General features: G+C 40.3%; 1 protein-coding gene across 7 annotated transcripts in view; it reads left to right on the top strand.

The window, feature by feature from the left end:
* The window catches only part of TBC1D4 (TBC1 domain family member 4), a 154,442-nt gene that overhangs the window by 93,081 nt on the left and 41,937 nt on the right, over positions 1-19,424 (top strand). For all 7 annotated transcript variants that reach the window (XM_027829747.3, XM_037895237.2, XM_043534010.1 and 4 more), the window contains exons 4-8: positions 1,773-1,877; positions 5,811-5,943; positions 8,230-8,321; positions 9,866-9,976; positions 11,287-11,406. In XM_027829747.3, the coding sequence (XP_027685548.2) occupies positions 1,773-1,877; positions 5,811-5,943; positions 8,230-8,321; positions 9,866-9,976; positions 11,287-11,406 (561 nt within the window). The remainder of the gene's footprint in view (positions 1-1,772; positions 1,878-5,810; positions 5,944-8,229; positions 8,322-9,865; positions 9,977-11,286; positions 11,407-19,424) is intronic.

Raw genomic sequence — 19,424 nt, 5'->3', positions numbered from 1 at the left:
ACCTTGTACTTAGCTGTGATGCTTTGAGTGAGTTTCCCAGATCTGAAGAAGAGTTCTGTGTAACTCAAAAGCTTGTCTCACCAGCAGAAGTTGGTCCAATAAAAGATTACCTCACCCGCCTTAGCCCTGTCAGACCCAGGATCCCTATTTTTATAGGGACAGTCCCGCTTTTTGGGTCTTTTTTTTTTTTATATATATAGGCTCCTATTACCCCCCCCACCCCCACCCCCTTCCCGATTTTTCACAATTGCTGTCTGGTCACCCTTTCTTAGAGAGATATCTACAACTTCTTCCAAACCGGGCATTTGTAAGCCATAAATCACTTCAGACTAGGTTTCATACTGGTGTTTATGTAGTCTTTCACTAGAACTTGAGTGGGTGGGGAAAAATAAAAGCCTTATTGAGAACTAAACTGAATAGGTGCTAACAAAATGTTCTGTGTTTCCAAAACATCTGTGGCATATTAGTGAAAGATTTGGTTTAAAAAACACAAAACAAGCCAACCTTGCCCGCCCCACCCCTCAAACCCAACAACTCTGGAGAATTCTTATGCTCAATAGAAATGAAATATTAATTTATTCAAGCCAAGTACTTGGTTCCACAGAGCTCATCAGCATTTGTTCACTGTTAAACACCCTGTGTTTATTGTAGATTTATTAGCTAATGTTATAGCTTGGAATATTTACCCTTATGAGCTTAAAACTGATTAAAATGAAAGAGAGGAACAATCTCTCCAGAGTGTATTCAGGGTTATTTTATTTCTGCACTAGTAAATGTGTTGCTTTTCTGTGGCATGAGTACGCTAGGGTGCTTCATTTCAGACTGGAAAATGCATGTCTGTAATTTCTATAATTGACCAAGCCACAAATATAAATGATAAAATTTTATATATCTACATGTATAATCTTAAGTGTCACAGGCAGCTGTGTGGGTTTCTTGTTAAGCCTCACTGACTTTGTGGGTGACCCAGAATAATAAACAATCGTCACATGTCCCATTGGAATGACAAGTTGAGACGCCCTGTTAGAGAACAGTGCTGGAAGTACAGTTAACAGACAAGCTTGCTGTACTATTTTCAGGTACAGTGACGCAAGTGTCATCCCACCTCCCCCATACACCTTCCCCTATGCAAGGAAATGAGAAAATTCAGAAAACAGCAATAGATTTTGCTGTAATTCTTTCTAGAGTTGTGTTTAAAACAGTTTTATACTGAGTTTGGGAACTGGTCTGCTAGGGACTCATTTTAAGAAAATATGTGAGTTTAACCAAAATAAAGTTCAGAATGGTGGCTCTTTCATATGTATAAAGTCTGTCCCTTCCTATTTAATGAATTGAAGGTCCTAAACTGCCACAGGGGAAATGGTTTGAATTACCTCCCAGTGTTGTAAGGTGAGAAGATAGGGGCTGATTTGAACAAATAAGTCAGAGAAATGTAGCGAAGGTCAAATTTTTTCATGAGGAAAGAAACTGAGCATTATTCATTGCTGTTGCTTCAGGGTTTTGTGTGTGTAAGAAGTCCTATGACTTACAGGCATATTACACTTTTTTCTTTGATAGATGGTGGCAGCCATTAAAGAAAGAGTTACCATACTTGATATCTGCGACTGCCTAGCTTTCTTATTCACTGCAAATTCTCAGTATGGGGAAAGTGGTGGTATCTCAGAGATGACTGTTGGCAAGAACTGAAATACAATTATCACAGTATTTCTGAACTGATTTTAAAATATATTTTAAAATAAATACGTCACTAATGCTTTTGAAAAAATTTTCAGGGCATACAACATGTTGATCACTTTGGTTTTATTTGTCGGGAATCTATTGAACCTGGGATAAACCAGTATGTTTGCTACGTGTTCCAGTGTGCAAGTGAATCTTTGGTAAGTAATTTTACATAAACTGTTAGGCTTGGTCTACACTACCAACTTATGCCAGTATAACCACGTCACTCAGGGGTGTGGCAAATCCTAACCCCCGACGTAGACAGCGCTATGTCGGCAGGATGGCTTCTCCTGGCAACGTAGCTACCACCTCTTGGGGAGGTGGAGTACCTGCACTGACAGGAGAAGCTCTCCCCTCGGTGTAGGTAGTGTCATCACTGAGCGCTACAGTGGCACAGCTGCAGCGGTGCCGCTGCAGTACTATAAGTGTAGATAAGCCCTCGGTTTTTCACATTTTGATAGCCTCTTTCGTCAGTGAATCTCAAAACACTTAATAATCCCTGAATCTCTGCAGCTATATGAAGGTGATAAGTGTTGTCCTCACTTTGCACATGGGTAAACTGAGGCTCAGGGATTCGTCTCTGCACTCTATTGTGAATGCACACCTACAGACAGGTACAAGTACACGTGGCAATAGTTAGCATCTGGACATGTCCAGGTGTTAGAATTTGCAGACACAGATGTTTACACAGGCAAAGTTCAGGTGTATGTGTTTGAGTGCACAAGTGGTGGCTAGATAAAGGCTTAGCTGAATATTTGACCATAAGTAACTTGCACATTTTTTATCTGTTGAGACATAGAAATGTAGGACTGGAGGGGACCTTGAGAGGTCATCGAGTCCAGTCCCCTGCACTCAAGACAGGACTAAGCATTATTTTAGACCATCCCTGACAGGTGTTTGTCTAACCTGCTCTTAAAAACCTCCAGTGGTGGAGTTTCCACAGCCTCCTAGGCAATTTATTCGCATGCTTAACCACCCTGACAGGAAGGTTTTTTCCTAATATCCAACGTAAACCTCCCTTGCTGCAATTTAAGCCCATTGCTTCTTGTCCTCTGAGGTTAAGGAGAACAATTTTTCTCTCTTCCTTGTAATAACCGTTGACATGTACTTGAGTACCTTGGTGAACTGGGGCCAAATTACTAAATTTAGTAACAGAGCCAGAAATAGAACTTGGATGTACTGAGTTCCAGTCCATGGTTTCTACTACTAAGTTGCCACACTCCTTGCCTGTGCTATGCACATCCTCCCACTTTCCAAATGTGGTTGCTCTCCTTTTTATTCCTAACTACTCTGAGAAGTGAAATAGAAACGTCCGGTTTGAAGCAGAAATTTTGATCTATAATTGTTCTGCATAATGGACAGTTGAAATGTGTGACATAAAGGATGTGTCAGTCAATTAGCTATTGTGGTTGTAAGACTCAGCATACTCAATATTTAGATATGACATATATAAAGTAATGTCTTTGCTATATTTTCTGAGGGAGAGAGAGACAAGATGCGTGAGGTAATAACTTTTATTGGACCTACTTTTTGTTAGTGAAACAGACAAGCTTTCAGGCTGCACATAGCTCTTTTCTTAATGTCCGGTACAAAGAAACCATATTAACTGATCGCTTTCTAACTTATTAGTGTTTCAAAGTGAAAGGTAAAATGCCATGAATTTATAGAAGAGATGCACTATTTCCCCTAATAAAGCAGGGCCTAACTGCTCATAATTAGAACTAGTTTTAAACAAACAAACAAAAAACCTCTAAAATGTTTTTCAAGTTTTTTTTTTTTTTACTTTAAACAATTTTCAAAAATCAAAAAAATTGAACCCGTTCTTTAGCTGTCTCAAAAATAAAAAAAACTTGATGAAAATGTTTGTCAAAATTTTTTCATTGAAATTCAAATTTTTCATAAATATGTTTAACAGATATAATTTTGACCAGCTCCACTCACCTCAGAGCACTAAACAATGCCTAGTTATTTGAGCATTATGGAGGACCACAGCAGTTGTTATGGGCTAAGCATTCTTAGCAATGCTTCAAACAATGTAGGGGTAGATCCTCAGCTGGTGGAAACCAGGTTTGCCATAGGTGCTGGAACTAGGGATATGAGAGGTGCCGCAGCACCTCTGGCTTGAAGTGGTTTCTGAGCATAGCTTTATTGGAGTCCATGGAACTATGCTGCTTTACACCAGCTGAGGATCTGATCCACTGTCAAAATTTGAGGGGAGAGAGAACCTATTGCACGGCCAGCAGAATGTCATTTAAAGGAAAATTATGCCTTCATCTGACCTTTTGGTTAATTTGATCCCTGATAATTCACAGGTGACCTAAAAGAAAGGAGGTGGTTTACAAATAAATAAAAACCCTTCTCAACTCCCTCACATATTTTAAGAGTAATAATATTACACTCAAGTAAGTATTTAAATGGGCAGAGTCCATAGAAAAGAGCCCTGCCATTTGTAAAAGCCAACTAGAAGGCTTTGCTGTTGTAGTCATGTCTGCATTCCACGAGCCTCGTGAAATCTTACAGTGACAGGACAAGAATAAATTGAATTGTGAGATGTGGGTTTCTGTCAATAACCTTAATCAAATAATTTTCATTTAACAAAATTAAACGATATGCCATGGCACACAAACGGACTAATTCAAGCTTCCATGCCCATGCAAAGCTTTGTTTGAACAATTATGCTGGAGACCTGACCTACAGAACACTTTTTTTATAATCCTACTTTGAATGTTAGCAGACTGCTTGTAGACCGAAACCTGAACATGCAGTCACATTTCATCCCTCACAAACGTGCTCCACAGAAGAGTGATAGATGGCAGCAAAGGACAGGATCTAAAGTACAATATTTGAAAGCCTTCTAAGAACTGAACAGGAAATTTCAACACAATTTCCTTCTGCCAGGCTGAAACAAGGACGTGGGTTGGTTTGCTTTTAATAGCCATGTGTCCTTAAAATACATAAGGGAAAGGAGACACTAAGAAGTCTGTCTACAAAGGATGAAAGTGCATTTGAATATCTATCCCAGCTGAGGAGAAAATGATCACCTCTGACCTCTTTCCCATGCAAAATAGATTTTGGCCCTACTCAGTGCTGCAGTGTGTGGGGACGCTGCATTGCCGTATTTGTGATGCTGTGAGAGGGAAAGAGCAGGGCATAGACTGGAATCTGGAAAACAATACATAAGGATTATTTGTTGGTTACAAAGAAACTTATAGCTTGTCTTTCAAATCCTTTGATCCAAGTGAGTGAGGGACCAAGAGACTAAATAGGCTGGTCCCTAAAGTTCCCATACCAACAGGCTATAACTGCAGCAACAGATCAAAAGCATTTTGATCATAGAGACTTGTATCAGGGCAAATGTATGGCTTTTTTCCTAGAATAGTTTTCATAACTGTCTCTGTGAAAGGGGGCAATACAGGTCCTTTACTCTTAGTAAGACTACTGCAAGTTATGTACCCAACCAAGCTAAAATCTAAATTGCATAGAAGCAAATTGGCAGAAGTGGAGGTCTTAATATGCTCGTTTGCAGCTACTGGAAGGTAAAACGTTGTAATCTCTGGGCGCAATAAGAGACCCAATTTTCAAGCCTGAGTGTTTAAAGTTACATGTTTATGGCCTGATTTTCTCCCCCCACTCCCCAGGGGTGCTTGTTTTCAGTGAGAGCTGTGAATGTGCAACATTTCAGAAATAGGCCACTAAACTCCCACAGATTCCCACTGGGAACTAGAGACCTGTATTGTAAATTTTCAAAAGTGCCTAAGGGCCAAATTTTTTAAGGTGTTTCGGCACCTAAAGATGTAGATAGTCATGTAGGTGCCTCGTGGGATTTTCAATGTCCCTTGTCTAAAATCCTCTTGAAATCAGTAGTAATTTAGGAATAGGACCTTGTTCTCTTGACCCCTAGACGACTGAACTTTTATGTTAGGTCACTGTATGTAGTATGAACAGGAAACAACATTCCTAATAAAAAAGCACTCCGTCATGGAATGACTTAAAAGTCCAATAGGATGTGTATGACATATTTTCACTTTTATACTGTTTTGTAAAACACCCAGATTTTTTCATAGCCTGTTTTGTTTTTCTTTTCCTTCTAGGTTGATGAGGTAATGCTTACCCTCAAACAAGCCTTTAGCACTGCTGCAGCTCTACAGAATGCCAAGACTCAGATTAAACTGTGTGAGGCCTGTCCTATGCACTCATTGCATAAACTCTGTGAAAGGATTGAAGGTAACAATTCTATTTATTTTAAATTTATATAGAAGATGTTCTGTTTTCACTCCAGAATCATCACAGTGCATCAGCTCTTAGTTTAATTAAAACTTACCTAATTGCTTGAATCTCAGTTCAGTTAAAGAAAAGAAAAATTCACATGACCATGATAAATGGCCAATAAATTGAGTAAAGTGGTGGCTATCGCAATAATTTTCCAACTGGCCCCTCAAAGTTCTTGCTATAACTGTAACATGTTTCTCATATTTTTTTTTTTTGTCTTTCCTTTTGCCCTATTATTTTAGCATGTACAGAAATTCTCAGCATAGTGCTCTGAACACATTTGGAGCTTTTAAAGATGGTAGTAAATGAAGGGACAGTAAGGATGGAACTGACGTTTTAGCCTTTCTTTTGGTTTGTTCTTTTTCTTTTGTAATCTCGTTGATGATGATTTTTCTCCTGGGGCTGATTGCTTTATGTACTTCATTACCTTGTTCTAGTATATAAAATATCTTCATAAAATATGAGGTTAATGTCAAATTGAACAAGGATAATAAAGAATTTAGGGCTAGTGCCTGACTTCAGATCTTCACACATAGCTCTGACTTTAACGACAGTTAAATATGCCACGATATGGCTTTTTAATATTTGACAGGATGGTTAATAAAAATAACATAAGCTGGCAGATGGAACCAACATCCATAATTAAATATGAGATGCTCTATTCACTAAAAAGTAGTGGTGCGTTCACACAAAACTTGTCTGTTTTTGTATGAGGCATTTTAATAAACACCACAAAACTTTTGAATTTGTTAAATAAAAATGATTATCACTTAGAGTTATTAGTTCCCTCTGGTGGGTGAAAAGCATGAGAAGTCTTGGCAAGAAAATACAATTTTATAGTTTGTGTTAAGCACTAGAGTGTTCAGAAGTGGCAAACCTTGGTTGGAAATTCCCTGTTTCTCAATGAAAAGCTACAAATGCATAAGCTGCTGTTTCATCCCACTGATATGCATGGAAAAGGAGCCAACACTGAGATTTTTCACAAGTGACTTATGAGTTTGGGTGCCTCAGCTTTTTGGATACCCTAACCTGAGACACATTAAGAGAGCCCGATATTTTAAAAAGTACAGAACATCGACCATCTGAAAATCAGGGCCTTCTAATATGTATATCAAGTTGGGCATCTCAATGACCTGTCACTTCTGAAAATCTTTCCCTAAGTAATTGTAAAATATTTTGCTACAGTGTTTTTGTTTTTTTTTCTTCTTCTTTTTTTATATTTTGAGGCTGCTGGGCTTCAGACAGAACCAAGGGGTGTCATATTACCAAAGGATTTATTATAGGGGAGGCCTAACCATTTTTATTATAAGACCCTATATTCAGTTGCTTATAACACTCTGCCAAACTTGAACCATTCAGGTTGAAATCCTCCATGCTGGGTGTCTGCATCAGCCTAAACATTTTTTAAAAATTTCAAATAAAATCATTCAGCGGCTTGAGAATGAAGTTGGGGGAAAATGTGGTGTTTGGCCAAGGTTAAAAATCCTTACCTTTCTAAGTTAAGAAGCTCTAGTGCTTGTATTCTTTGGAGCAGGGGCATGGAGGTTGTCTTGCCCCCTCCACCCCCCCCCCCCCCCCGGTGAAAATCCACCCAATTTTGGCTGGGGTATAAATCTCTGAAGATTGCTGCTTTCACAGAGCATAGTGTGCCCTGGGGCTGAACTGGACCTCTTTTTAAAGTTGTTACTCCCAGCTGCTGAAGTTGCTGTGGCCCAGGAACTGAGAGTAGATAGACTGTTTCTCCTGTACATTGAGTGATCCCCCTCCTGGAACCCAGAAAGCATTGAGGAGAAGAAGGAAGCAGCCTGACTTGAATGTAGAAGAGTAGATGGGGACAGGAGCAAGTTGAGGAATGTTCGGGGAGGAAGGGGGACAGCTTTGCACCTCGATACAGGGTCCTAGAGCTTATCATTGAGGTGTTCTATTCAAATCCCTCCCAGATGGGATTCCCTATGCATTGTTAAAATAAGGCACTGAATTCTTACCTCAGTATGATCTAGTGAGAGTAGACAAAGTAAGAGGTTTATACTTTAATAGAATTTGAAAAGTACTTTGTAAATATGTTAATAGCTTTTTAACTGAAAAGCCTTCTAAAATATCTCCTCTTTTAGAATAAATGAAAGTGTAATATACTTACGTAGTTTTTATAGCAGCATAGATAGGAATCATAGGGTAGTCTGGTAAATGAATTTAGTTTTAGTAGTTCTCAAAGGATCTATTTAATATTTGTTTTTCCTGAAGGTCTTTACCCACCAAGAGCCAAACTTGTAATTCAGAGACACCTGTCATCACTTACTGATAATGAGCAAGCAGACATTTTTGAACGTGTTCAGGTAATAAAGTCAACGCAGTTCTTGCATCCCTCCCATATCTACATAGGTTTTGACTTTCTTCATATTCTGGAAATCTTTTTAGCGTATATACGCTTGTGTGCAAAGTTTTATGCTCAAGTTGCTGACTTTTCTGTGGTCAGTGGACTATATTTTAAATTGGAAAGTACCCACATTCTTCTTTTCAGCTGTATTTGGCTTGCTTTCTTATAGTCATCTGCATGGAATTAATACTGTACATTAATTCATTTCTCAAAACTATTGTACTATAATAGTATACTCCAGTCTAAAGTGATTTGAAAAGATGCTGGTATGGGAACAGTTCAGTTCCTAACTCTGCTACAAACTTCTCATGTGACAGTGGGCAAAGTTATTTAATCTGTCCGTGCTTCCATTCCTCATGTGTAAAATAAGGAAAATAATACTTCCCTATCTTGTGGGGTGATGTGGGGCTGAGTTCTATGAAGTATGTGAGACGTTCAAATAATGAAGTGATGTGGGCAATAACAAAAGGCTAGAGATAAAGTGATTCTAGTATAGGATAAAATAATACATGGTTCCAAAATTCCTCTTAGAATTATTTACACAGAGTGTTGACTCTGGAAGCTTATCGTATAAGTGGAGCTACTTTTTTTAATCCTGTTCCCATCCCGCAGTCTGGGGGGTTTTTTGCCCACCCAATCCCACCTGCAACAAAGTACATTTTACTCCCGCTATTATGGCAGTAGGTCCTGCGGCACCCGTGGGATCCCAGTGCTGCTTCAGGACTCTATAAGCAAGTATATTTAATGTGCAGATGAAGAATTGGTGCAATGTGTAAGAGCATTTTGGCACATATGAAAATCTTATCCCAAGTCCCATTTTCGTTGTAGAGATATTTAGTCATTGCTCCACTCCATGCTGCAGTGTCTAAGTCTCATTTTCAAAATGAACTTAGAGCTCATTTTGAAAATAAGACTTTGGGAGTCTGCAGTGCCTAATTCTAAGTCTCATTTAAGGTCAGTTGGACATTGCAAGTAAATACCTGCATTACTTTTGAGAATGAGTCTCTGCAATGCCTAATTCTTTCTCAAAAGTAACGCAGGTACTTAGAAGCCATGTCCCATTGAATTCAAAAGTCAGTTATGCATTGTAATCCTGATTTGGAGCAATACCTAAATACCCCTAAAAGTCTGAGGTAAGGGTGCAGATAGGCACCTCCATGGTATCTTCAAAAGCACCTAGCAACTTCTGAAAATGGGACTTATGCCACTTAAGTGCTTTTGAAAATTGTGCCTGTGAACTTCTTTTATGCTTGCATAGTGCAAGGCACACCTGCTGTACGGTGCTACATAAACTTTTGTACAAGTTGTTATTAGAAGTAACTGAATGATATTGATAGTGTATATGCAATGCATATTCTAAATTGCTGGCATCTGGAGCATCAGGAATAGCTTAACTTCCAAGAACACTTACTAATAGAACATTCATAGTATTTCTAATCAGAAATCAAATCAAAAGTGATGTATTGAAAGAGATTCTTTTATTTATTTGTCTATTCTTGACAGAAAATGAAGCCTGTCAGTGACCAGGAAGAAAATGAGCTTGTGATCTTACATCTGCGACAGTTGTGTGAAACTAAACAAAAGACTCATGTCCATATTGGCGAGGCACCATTGGTACAGCCTAATACTTTACTTTCTTTATTTATTCATATACAACCTTCGATAACACTAGCAGGATGGTGCTAGAGTACAGCAGTGAGAATTGAACCTTTTATATTATGAATGAGAGAGGACTCCTTATCTGTTTTCCATAACTATACTGTTTTTGATTCACTTTGGCATGTTTGATTAAAGTTATTAAAGTTTATGTTTGGGTTTGCTTTTCTGTTTTTCTGTTCACTTGGAAAAAGCAGACAGGTAATTTTTGTTGCAGTTTTTAGTACAATATAAGCAATGCCAGAAAAACCTTAACCAGCCTAAACCACAGTAAGAAATATTTGTGGTACAGAGGAAACTGTACAGAAGGTTACTTTTTTAGGCCATATGCTTCCTTTCTTTTAAATAAATAACAAAAAACAAAGTTTGCCGGGGTGGGTGGATCTTAGAAGCCCATTTTAATCCGGCCCTCGAGCTCCTTCTGGGTAGCGGGGTCTGGGGCTTGCCCCGCTCTGTCACTCCAGCCAGGGAGCAGGGTCGGGGGCCTCTCCACACAACGCCCAGAAGTAGCGGCATGACACCCCTCTGGTGCTCCAGCCGGGGAGTAGGGTCAGGGGCCCCAGAAGCAGGGGGCTCTGCTCTGAACTGTACCCCCACCCCAAGCGTGCCCCTCCCCCCCCCACAGTTCGCATTGGCTGGGAACCACAGCCAATGGGAGCTGCAGGGGTGGTGCCTGCAGATGGGGCAGTGTGCAGAGCCACCTGGCCGCACGTCCACATAGGAGCCAGAGAAGGGACATGCCACTGCTTCCGGAAGCCGCTTGAGGTAAGCACTGCCCGGAGCCTGCATCCCTGAGCCTCTCCCTGCACCTCAGCCCCCTGCCCTAGCCCTGATCCCTCTCCTGCCCTCCAAACCCCTTGATCCCAGCCCAGAGCACCCTCCTGCACCCCAAACCCCTCATCCCCAGCCCCACCACAGAGCCCACACCCCCAGTTGGAGCCCTTCCTCTTCCCCAGCCCAGAGCCTCCTCCCACACCCTGAACTAATTATTTCTGGCCCCACCCTGGAGCCTGCACCCCCAACCAGAGCCCTCACCCCCTCTCACACCCCAAAACCAATTTTATGAGCATTCATGGCCCGCTGTACAATTTCTATTCTGAGATGTGGCCCTTGGGCCAAAAAGTTTGCCCATCCCTGTCCTGTAGGCTAGATTTGTTAAGTAAAGGGCACATTGCTTGTTATGTGATCAGGTTTAGCTTTAGGTTTCAGAGGCCTTCAGTTGCCCAGGGTACTACCAAAGCTAAAAGTGTTCTTGCTTACTTCAACAGAACATTTCAAACAGTGCAATCCCAGAAAACACTGCCAGCAGTGGCCGGTTTAAACTCGACATTCTGAAAAACAAGGCCAAGAAATCCTTGACTAGTTCTCTGGAAAACATCTTCTCAAGGGTAAGATTAACAGCTCATTGTCAACAGCTCTTCAGATATCATTAATGATAAGGTTCTACAGTGTTGGTTTGTTTTCATATTTAACAACAGTTCAGATTTATACTAAAAACTAGACAAGCTAAGATCATATGCATGAAACCTAAGTGCTTCCTATGGGGTTAATTTGGTTGGATTATGTTGATGTTAAATGCAGGAGGAGCACACGTTCACAGAAGCAGGAAGACAGTCTTTCAGCAAATATTTCTGAAAATAGATTGAGTTCCCATCAACAGCAAGTAGTGCACAAAGTTAACCTTGCAACACTTACAGATATTTTGAAGCACAATAGGTTAATCGTAATTTTTGCATTAGGTTTGTGACAGACTGACCAATATCCGGCCATATCCTGGGCAAACCTTATGGAACAAACTTTACTAAATAGGTTAAAACTTAGTGACTTAGGGTTAATACCTTTTTGGTGTCTATTATGTTCAAAACTCCATTGGGTATGGGTTGTTGTGGAATTGTATGTAACTCCTCTAGGAGGAGGGGGGTGCTAATATAGTTCTTCCGGTTATCGGCCCTTTGAAGCCATCTGCTGAAGAGGTAGGCATATATGTGATCAAACTGGATTCTCCAAGGACCAGCTGACAAAGGATTTTTGGATAAATAGCCTGGTTTTAAACAGGCTCGGAGTCGTCTTGTGATCCAGCACACCGACAGGATCCCTAGTCCACTGAGGGCCTCAATTCTTAAGGAAGGGTTGGAAGGTCTGGGCTTGCTGAGATGCCATGAGCTGGGGGCTTGTTCTGAGTTGAAGCTGTGATGGACTGGAAGCCACAAGGAAATTCCTTGGCTGGGATCTGGAAGGACTGCTACTGCCAGAGCCCAGGGTAGATTGGGATGCTTTTATTATTGCAGGTTCTTTTACTGTTTTTTAAATGTTTTCTGTGGTTGTACTTTTTACCTTAAGAATAAAATAGGCTTGCTTAGAAAGAACGGCATTGTAACTTACAACGGTGGGCAGTCACACTGCTAAAGAGAAAGCAAGCAACTGTGCTGGGAATAACGCAATGAAGGCAGGGAACTGTACAGCTTGGAAACACTCCAGTCAGAAAGGAGTGAGATGCAGATCTCCACCCAAGAAAGGAACAGTTGGGGAGCAGGAAGTCTGGGAGTGGTTGCCCTTGCTGGACCACTGAAGGGAAATACAGGTGCAGTTGCTCTGAACTGTGACAACATTCATTAAGTAAACATGGTCAGTCCCTTCTGAAAGAGCAGTGAAAAAACAGCATCACGTGTAGTCTGTTGTAACTCTTCTCCCTCGTGAAATAAATACTTGAGCACTATTGCTTCTAGCTCCATGAAGCCCGTGTCAGAGGGCGCTCCCTCAGCTCGCTGGTGTGCCGCACTGCCTGGCCCATTTTGGGTTGTCTCTTACTCACAACATGCACACAGGCCGTTTCTTTTCCCCATGTATAGCTTTAATCTTTAGATTCCCAGCTTCGCAGAGCATAGTACAGGCAGGTATTGGGAGGAACCTTCTACCCAGGTGTATCTAGTGCACACAGCTCACTCTCTCATCCACCCATAACTTCCTATTCCTGCCAAATATATATCATCCCTTGTTGAGCTAATTACCTCATTAGCCCAACCATTGCCCCCATATGTCAGCAATCTCACCGTCACAGGTTAATTGCCTCCATTAAGCCTGTAATCTTCCCTGTCACACAATTACCTAAGTGACCAGTAGCAAAAATTGTGAAATATTAAGGTCATGGCTATATTATGTGCAATAAGAGGTACCCAGATAATGATGAATGGCATCTCATTTCATCATCAATGTTAGCCAAGGTGCAATTTGTAATTAAAACAAAGTAACAATTGGAAAAGTTGAATAATTCTAAAAGGTATAGCATGATAGTATTTTCTCTCCTCTCCCCTCAGCTCCCTTTTCCCCCACAGTGTGGTGTTCTAAAATCCTATTTAAGCTCAGACTGCTAAAAGTGCTGTAACTGAATGATGGCAGGCAGCCTAGGAGCAGAGAGAAGAGGTGTAAAGAGGAACAAGGGAGGGAGGTCTATGAGTTATTGGACTGAGAGCTGTAAATCCTGATGGACTGTGATAGTGAGGTGTAACTGTTGTGCTGATGATGATATGCCTAAATATGTTGCCTGGGCCATCAGAAGTTGTTGAACTACAAATGGGAGAAACTTAGGTATCAGTTCGGCAAGGTACTTAAGCCCTTAACTTCAAGCATAGGAGTCATCCCATTGTAGTCCTTGTGCTTTAAAGTTAGGCATGGGGTTAAGAACCTTGCTGAATTGGGACCACACCTATCATTAATTCTTGGATCAGATTAATCTGACGACATTTGGAAAGTTAAGAAGCAATTGTAACACCCTAGAAGTCATGACCCAAGTATGGGGGAATGACCCTTAGAAGATCTGGGTAATTTCAGCAGTTAGAAATATCATCAGATAGTGACAGTAACAACAATGCCTTGTGATTTGAATCTTTTATTTTTGTTTAACGTCCATAGAGCATATGACTCGGGAGGGGGAGTATTCTGGGCTCTGATAGTTCAGTGCTTCACTAGGGGATGCTGCTATTGAACAGACATGTCCTGGAGATGGAATATGAATCTAGGAATGACCCAATAAATATTATGAAACAGTCTTTACTGCATAACTCAGTCAGGTATGTGGACACATTAACATTTTGTGGCTCACAATGTTAGAAATTGTTTCCACTAAACTGGTACTACAGGTGAGTCGGCTGTTTTCTAATTGGTCTACTAAAGATACAGAAACCACTCTTAAGAATTGCTCTGTAAGTAAGATCATTTTTCTCCATGATGGCTTATTTCACCATTTAGAATATGGTATGTCTCTCTTCTGACCAGGGTCATTGTGACATAAGGCAGTGCCTTGCAGTGTGCGTGCGTGTGTGTATATGTATATATGTGTGTGGGTGTATGTGTGTATATATATAGTCTTGTCCATTTATCCTCTGATATGATGAGTATATTACATGACCAAATAAAACTGCTAATTTTAGGTGCCAAAAATGTATCTACAATTGATTAAAAACGATCAGTATGTCACAAAGCATCTTGCAAAAAAACTAGAAATTGGCCAACAGGGCCTTGCACTTCCAGTAATGGCTTCATTAATGCAAGAATTGGAAAAGTAGTATCTTACAAGATTGACATGGCCATTTCATCTAATTAGATTTGGGACAGGGACTTGTTGTTGTGTATGTACAGTGCCTGGCACAACAGGGCCCTGATCCAGGACTGGGCCTTTAAGAACTACTGTAAGACAAATTATAAAAAAATAATACATTGTAACTTATCTTTGTCTTTTTTGCCATCTACCTTTTAAAAGGCTGCTGCTCGTTTCATGTTGGATTGCAAGCTCCCTGAGGCAGGAAATGTATTTCTCTCTGTGTTTTTCTACAGTGTCTTGCACAATGTGGCCCTAATAATGGTCCAAGTCATTTAACTGTACCATGATGTAAATACTGATGACATCACTTGTCCTCTTTATTTTAAAGTTTTAGTAATCAAAAGATTTATGTAGTTTTATAACCATGAAAGAAGACCGTCCTAGTTCAAGTATCAGAGAGGTAGCCATGTTAGTCTGTATTAGTGTTAGTCTCCTCATTGTTTTTATCATAGTTCAGATCAACTGCACCTGTTTTTTTTCCCCCTGTATGGTACAGCAAGAACACCTGCTCACAGGCTTCCGGCTCCCTAAGCTGTCAGCTCTCTTGGGTGCAGATGTCTGTCTCTGTCTCTCTCGCTCGCTCTCTGTCTCTCTCGCTCGCTCTCTGTCTCTCTCGCTCGCTCTCTGTCTCTCTCCTTTCTGACTGGAGTATCTCCAGGCTGAACAGTTTCCTGCCTCCACTGTGTCATTCTCAGCAAAAGACAGGCTGCCTTAAGCAAGCTTCTCTTGCCTTCTGTTCACTAATAACAGAATGATTGCCAACAGTTAATAAGTTACCACACAGCACTTCCTATGCAAGCCTATTTTATTCTGAAGGTAAAAGCGATACAGAGAAAACACATTAAAAGCAATAAAAGAACCTACATGCATGCTAATAAGCTTGCATGAGCTAAACACAACCCTAATATGGGCTCTGGCAAGAGCAATCCTTCAAAACCCCACCCAAGGAATTGCCATGTGGTTTCACATTCATCATAGCTTCAGCTCAGAACAAGCACCTTCATGACATGTTTAGTCCACCCTTCGTACAGTTCAGGGGTCTTTGATCTGGAGTTTCCAGGAGAAGGTAATTAGCAAAGAATTGAGTTCTCTCCCCAGGGCATACCTTCAAAAGGATGGATTCACCCCCTCACCCCCAGGTATTTCCTAGGAAATCCACTTTACGCAGGTTGTCACCAAAAATCCTTTGAGGTTCCTCATGTCTCCCGCAGATTACATTAATCCTGTCTTCTTGGTAAAGAAGTTCCATACAATCCCACAGCAATACACAAACGTTTTCATTTTTAATGCAATGAACTCCAAAAATACTAAACCTAATTCAGTAAGGTTTGTCTAGGATAATACAGGATAATTGCCTAAATTGTCATAAAAACAAATTAAAAGTTTCTATTCAGAAAGTTGCTATGTTCGTAGTCTGAGAAAATCTGTTCACATATTTGATTAGTAGATCATGAAAGAAGAAAGACCAAGAAATCCATGGAATGTAAAATCCTTCTTTGTCCTCTGATTGTACATGCAAAGTTTTCATGTTTGTCCATTTTTAATTTTTTTTGAAAGATGCATTTATTATAAAGCCTCCATCATAATGGATTAAGAAATACATACTTATAAAACACTCAAGCAATACAGTAAGGACAGGATCATGAACAGCTACTTGCCCAGATAGTCCCATTGGCATCAATGGCACTACTTGAGTAAGAAGAAAAGGAGGACTTGTGGCACCTTAGAGACTAACCAATTTATTTGAGCATAAAAGCTTTTGTGAGCTACAGCTCACTTCATCGGATGCATCCCATGAAGTGAGCTGTAGCCCATGAAAGCTTATGCTCAAATAAATTGGCTAGTCTCTAAGGTGCCACAAGTACTCCTTTTCTTTTTGCGGATACAGACTAACACGGCTGCTACTCTGAAACCTGTCATAACTTGAGTAAGTGCTCACTAATGTCAGTAGAGGGTTTACAGTCTAACCCTAAATGAGAAGCCTGTTTTATTAAAAATAAAAACCTCAAAAGTATGGCTCTTTCTCATTTGCTTAGTTTGCTGAAATTTCTGGAATTTGCCAGGGCTGCACTGAAAACAAGCTGTGGCTTCATAACTGTGTATCCCCGAAAAATAAATGTAACCTGTGCTTGACCTCAAACCTCATAAGCACTGTTTGTGAATTTTGTTCCTAGTGCACATACCAGACTAAGAAAACAAAGGTTTTTCTCCGGCTCAAAAATGTAATATTTATAGTAGCCATATTTTTTTTGAATGTCAAAAGAATAACCTGATCCTTCCTTAAACTAAAATAATGTGTTAATTCACTGTAATCATTCATATCTCTGTTACGTGATATGCCACTGAAGAGAGATGGTTCAGGGCCAGCATTCCTTTCTGTTGGGAACGGGCTTTAGGAGGTCGTGTGCGCATCCATGGCACCGTTAGTGGTTTTCAGGACTAAAGCTCTGGCAGGAAAAAGTAACCTGAAGCAATTCTTAACATTGTTGACATTATAAAACATTACCTATGGCTGTGAGTACAGCAAGAGGAGCTACTGTGCCTTAAGTCTATCAAGAATTTCTATAAAATATTTATTTATAATTGTATTACTGTAGCACCTATGGGCCCTGTCAATGACCAGGACCCATTGTTCTAGGTGCTATACAGTCAGAACAAAAAGACAGTCCCAAAGATCTTACAATCTCGGTATAAGATGAGATAATAGACCAATATAGTCAGATCAGATGGGGCAGTACAAAAAAACCCCAATGAGACAACATTGGTCAGCATGATAGGCTGTGGTCTCAGCAACCAGCAGCCTAATCACTGTTACACTTTTGTAGCCATCACAGAAAAAGGAGTGTTTTGAAGAAGGATAGCGAGTTAGTTTTTTGGATGTTTATGAGGTGCTTCTCCCAGGTGCGAAAAGTAGCCTGGGAGAAAGCAAATGGGTCTGCTGTTGCGTGTCTGATTAAGTATCAAAGTAGCATGCTTCAGGAGCTGGGGGATATCCATTCCCGTCAGATAATAAAACAATGTAACATCATGTACTCTGATAGCATATTTCACCCAAAGGCTTGCAGTGTTCACTGACTATTCTCAGTAAATACGGTTGTGTTATAACTGGATAGATAGCAGAACTGCAGAAAAGAATGTGAGGGTCATAAAGGATCATCAGTAGTGTGACACTATTGCAAAAAATGCCAGTGTCATTCTGGGTGTATTAACAGGAGTGTCATGTAAGACATAGTAGGTAACTGTTTTGCTCTACTTGGCACAGATGAGGCCTCATCTGGAGGACTGAGTCTGGTCTTGGGCATGGCACTTTAAGAAAGATGTGGACAAATTGGAGAGAGTCCAGAGGAGAGAAACAAAAATAAGAGGTTTAGAAAACCTGTCTTAGGGGAAAGTCTGGAATACTTGGGCATGTTTAGTCTAGAGATGAGAAGGCTGAGGTGGGACATAAGTTTTCAAAGAAGTAGAAGGTGATGTTATAAAGAGGACAGTGATCAATTGTTTTCCCATGTTCACTGAAGGTGGGACAAAAAGTAATAGACGTAGTTTGCAGCAAGGGAGACTTAGGTTAGATATTAAAGAAAAACTTCTAACTATGTAATAAGCGCTGGAACAGATTACCTAAAGAGATTGTGAAATCCACATCGTTGGTAGTTTTTTAAGAACAGATTAGATAAACACCTGTCAGGGATGATCTAGATATGTTTGGTCTTCCTTGTAGCGGGGAGATAAACTACATAACCCCTGGAGGTCCCTTCCAGCCTTACAGTTCTGTGAATCTGTTCTGCAATAGATCATGCTAACACCAACTGTAAATGGCTTGTAGAAGAAAAGAAAGGTACCTTACACAAGTGTAGGATGGAATCCCTTACCCCCAGGGAAAAGTGGGAGACCCACAGTAGAATTTGTAGGTTTGTGACTCCAAATCCACTCGAATAAATCTATCATTCTCAAAACAGGATTTGAAGAGTCAGGGAATTCGGTGCAGTCTGTTTGTTCCAGAGGGTTGTTGGACTGGGAATGGGAGAGGAAGCCCTCTAAGAGAAGATTCTACTCTGTTAAAGGTTCTGGGCAGATGGGGAACAAATGAAGTCTGATAAATTTGAGGAATATATAGAATGTTTTGTCAAATAGGAAAAGATTCTTTCAGAAAGACATGAGGGCACGAGACAGGTCCTAGAAATGTCTTAATGATTATGAGAGAGATTCTGTGGGTTTGAATGGACAGGAATCCAATTAAAAAAAATTGTATCTCTCTTCTGGTAATTCTGTTTTTGATTGCAGTAGGTCATGTATTTAGATTTCAAAACAACTCTTTGTGACTTTGCATGTTTAAACTAAGTTGCTAATCACTACACCTACTGCCTTCAGGAAGATGAGGCATAGGTATGTCCCTATTTGGAGCATGTCCCTGTTTGGTCCTTATTGCGATCAGGGCCTCTTCCTAAAGTTTGTTGTATTTTTCCCTTCAGGGGATGGCATTTTTAATGCAGAAATTCTTTCTTGCCTCTGCCAAGAGGTAGCTTATTTTTCCTTGTCAAAAACCTTGACGTGGAAGCAGGCAATTCTTTTTACTTGCAACGGATTTTTATGCTTCAAAATCTTTCCCTTCTTCACTGCAGAAAAAGACCAGTGATGACTTTCCATAATGGAGAGAGGGCTTAATGGACTGTAAATTTCACTGTATAACTCTGAGATGATGGAACTGTACTACACAGATGTAAACATACGATAGACTGTACATTTGAGGCATACTCTGGTTGCAACCATGCTGGATTGGATTGTAAAAAATATATGTAATGCACGTGTATA

This window comes from Chelonia mydas, chromosome 1, assembly GCF_015237465.2.
Source record: "Chelonia mydas isolate rCheMyd1 chromosome 1, rCheMyd1.pri.v2, whole genome shotgun sequence".
In the NCBI taxonomy this organism is placed as follows: domain Eukaryota; kingdom Metazoa; phylum Chordata; order Testudines; family Cheloniidae; genus Chelonia; species Chelonia mydas.
The sequence above is the reverse complement of the archived record's forward strand: the minus strand, read 5'-3'. Positions and strand labels throughout refer to the sequence as shown.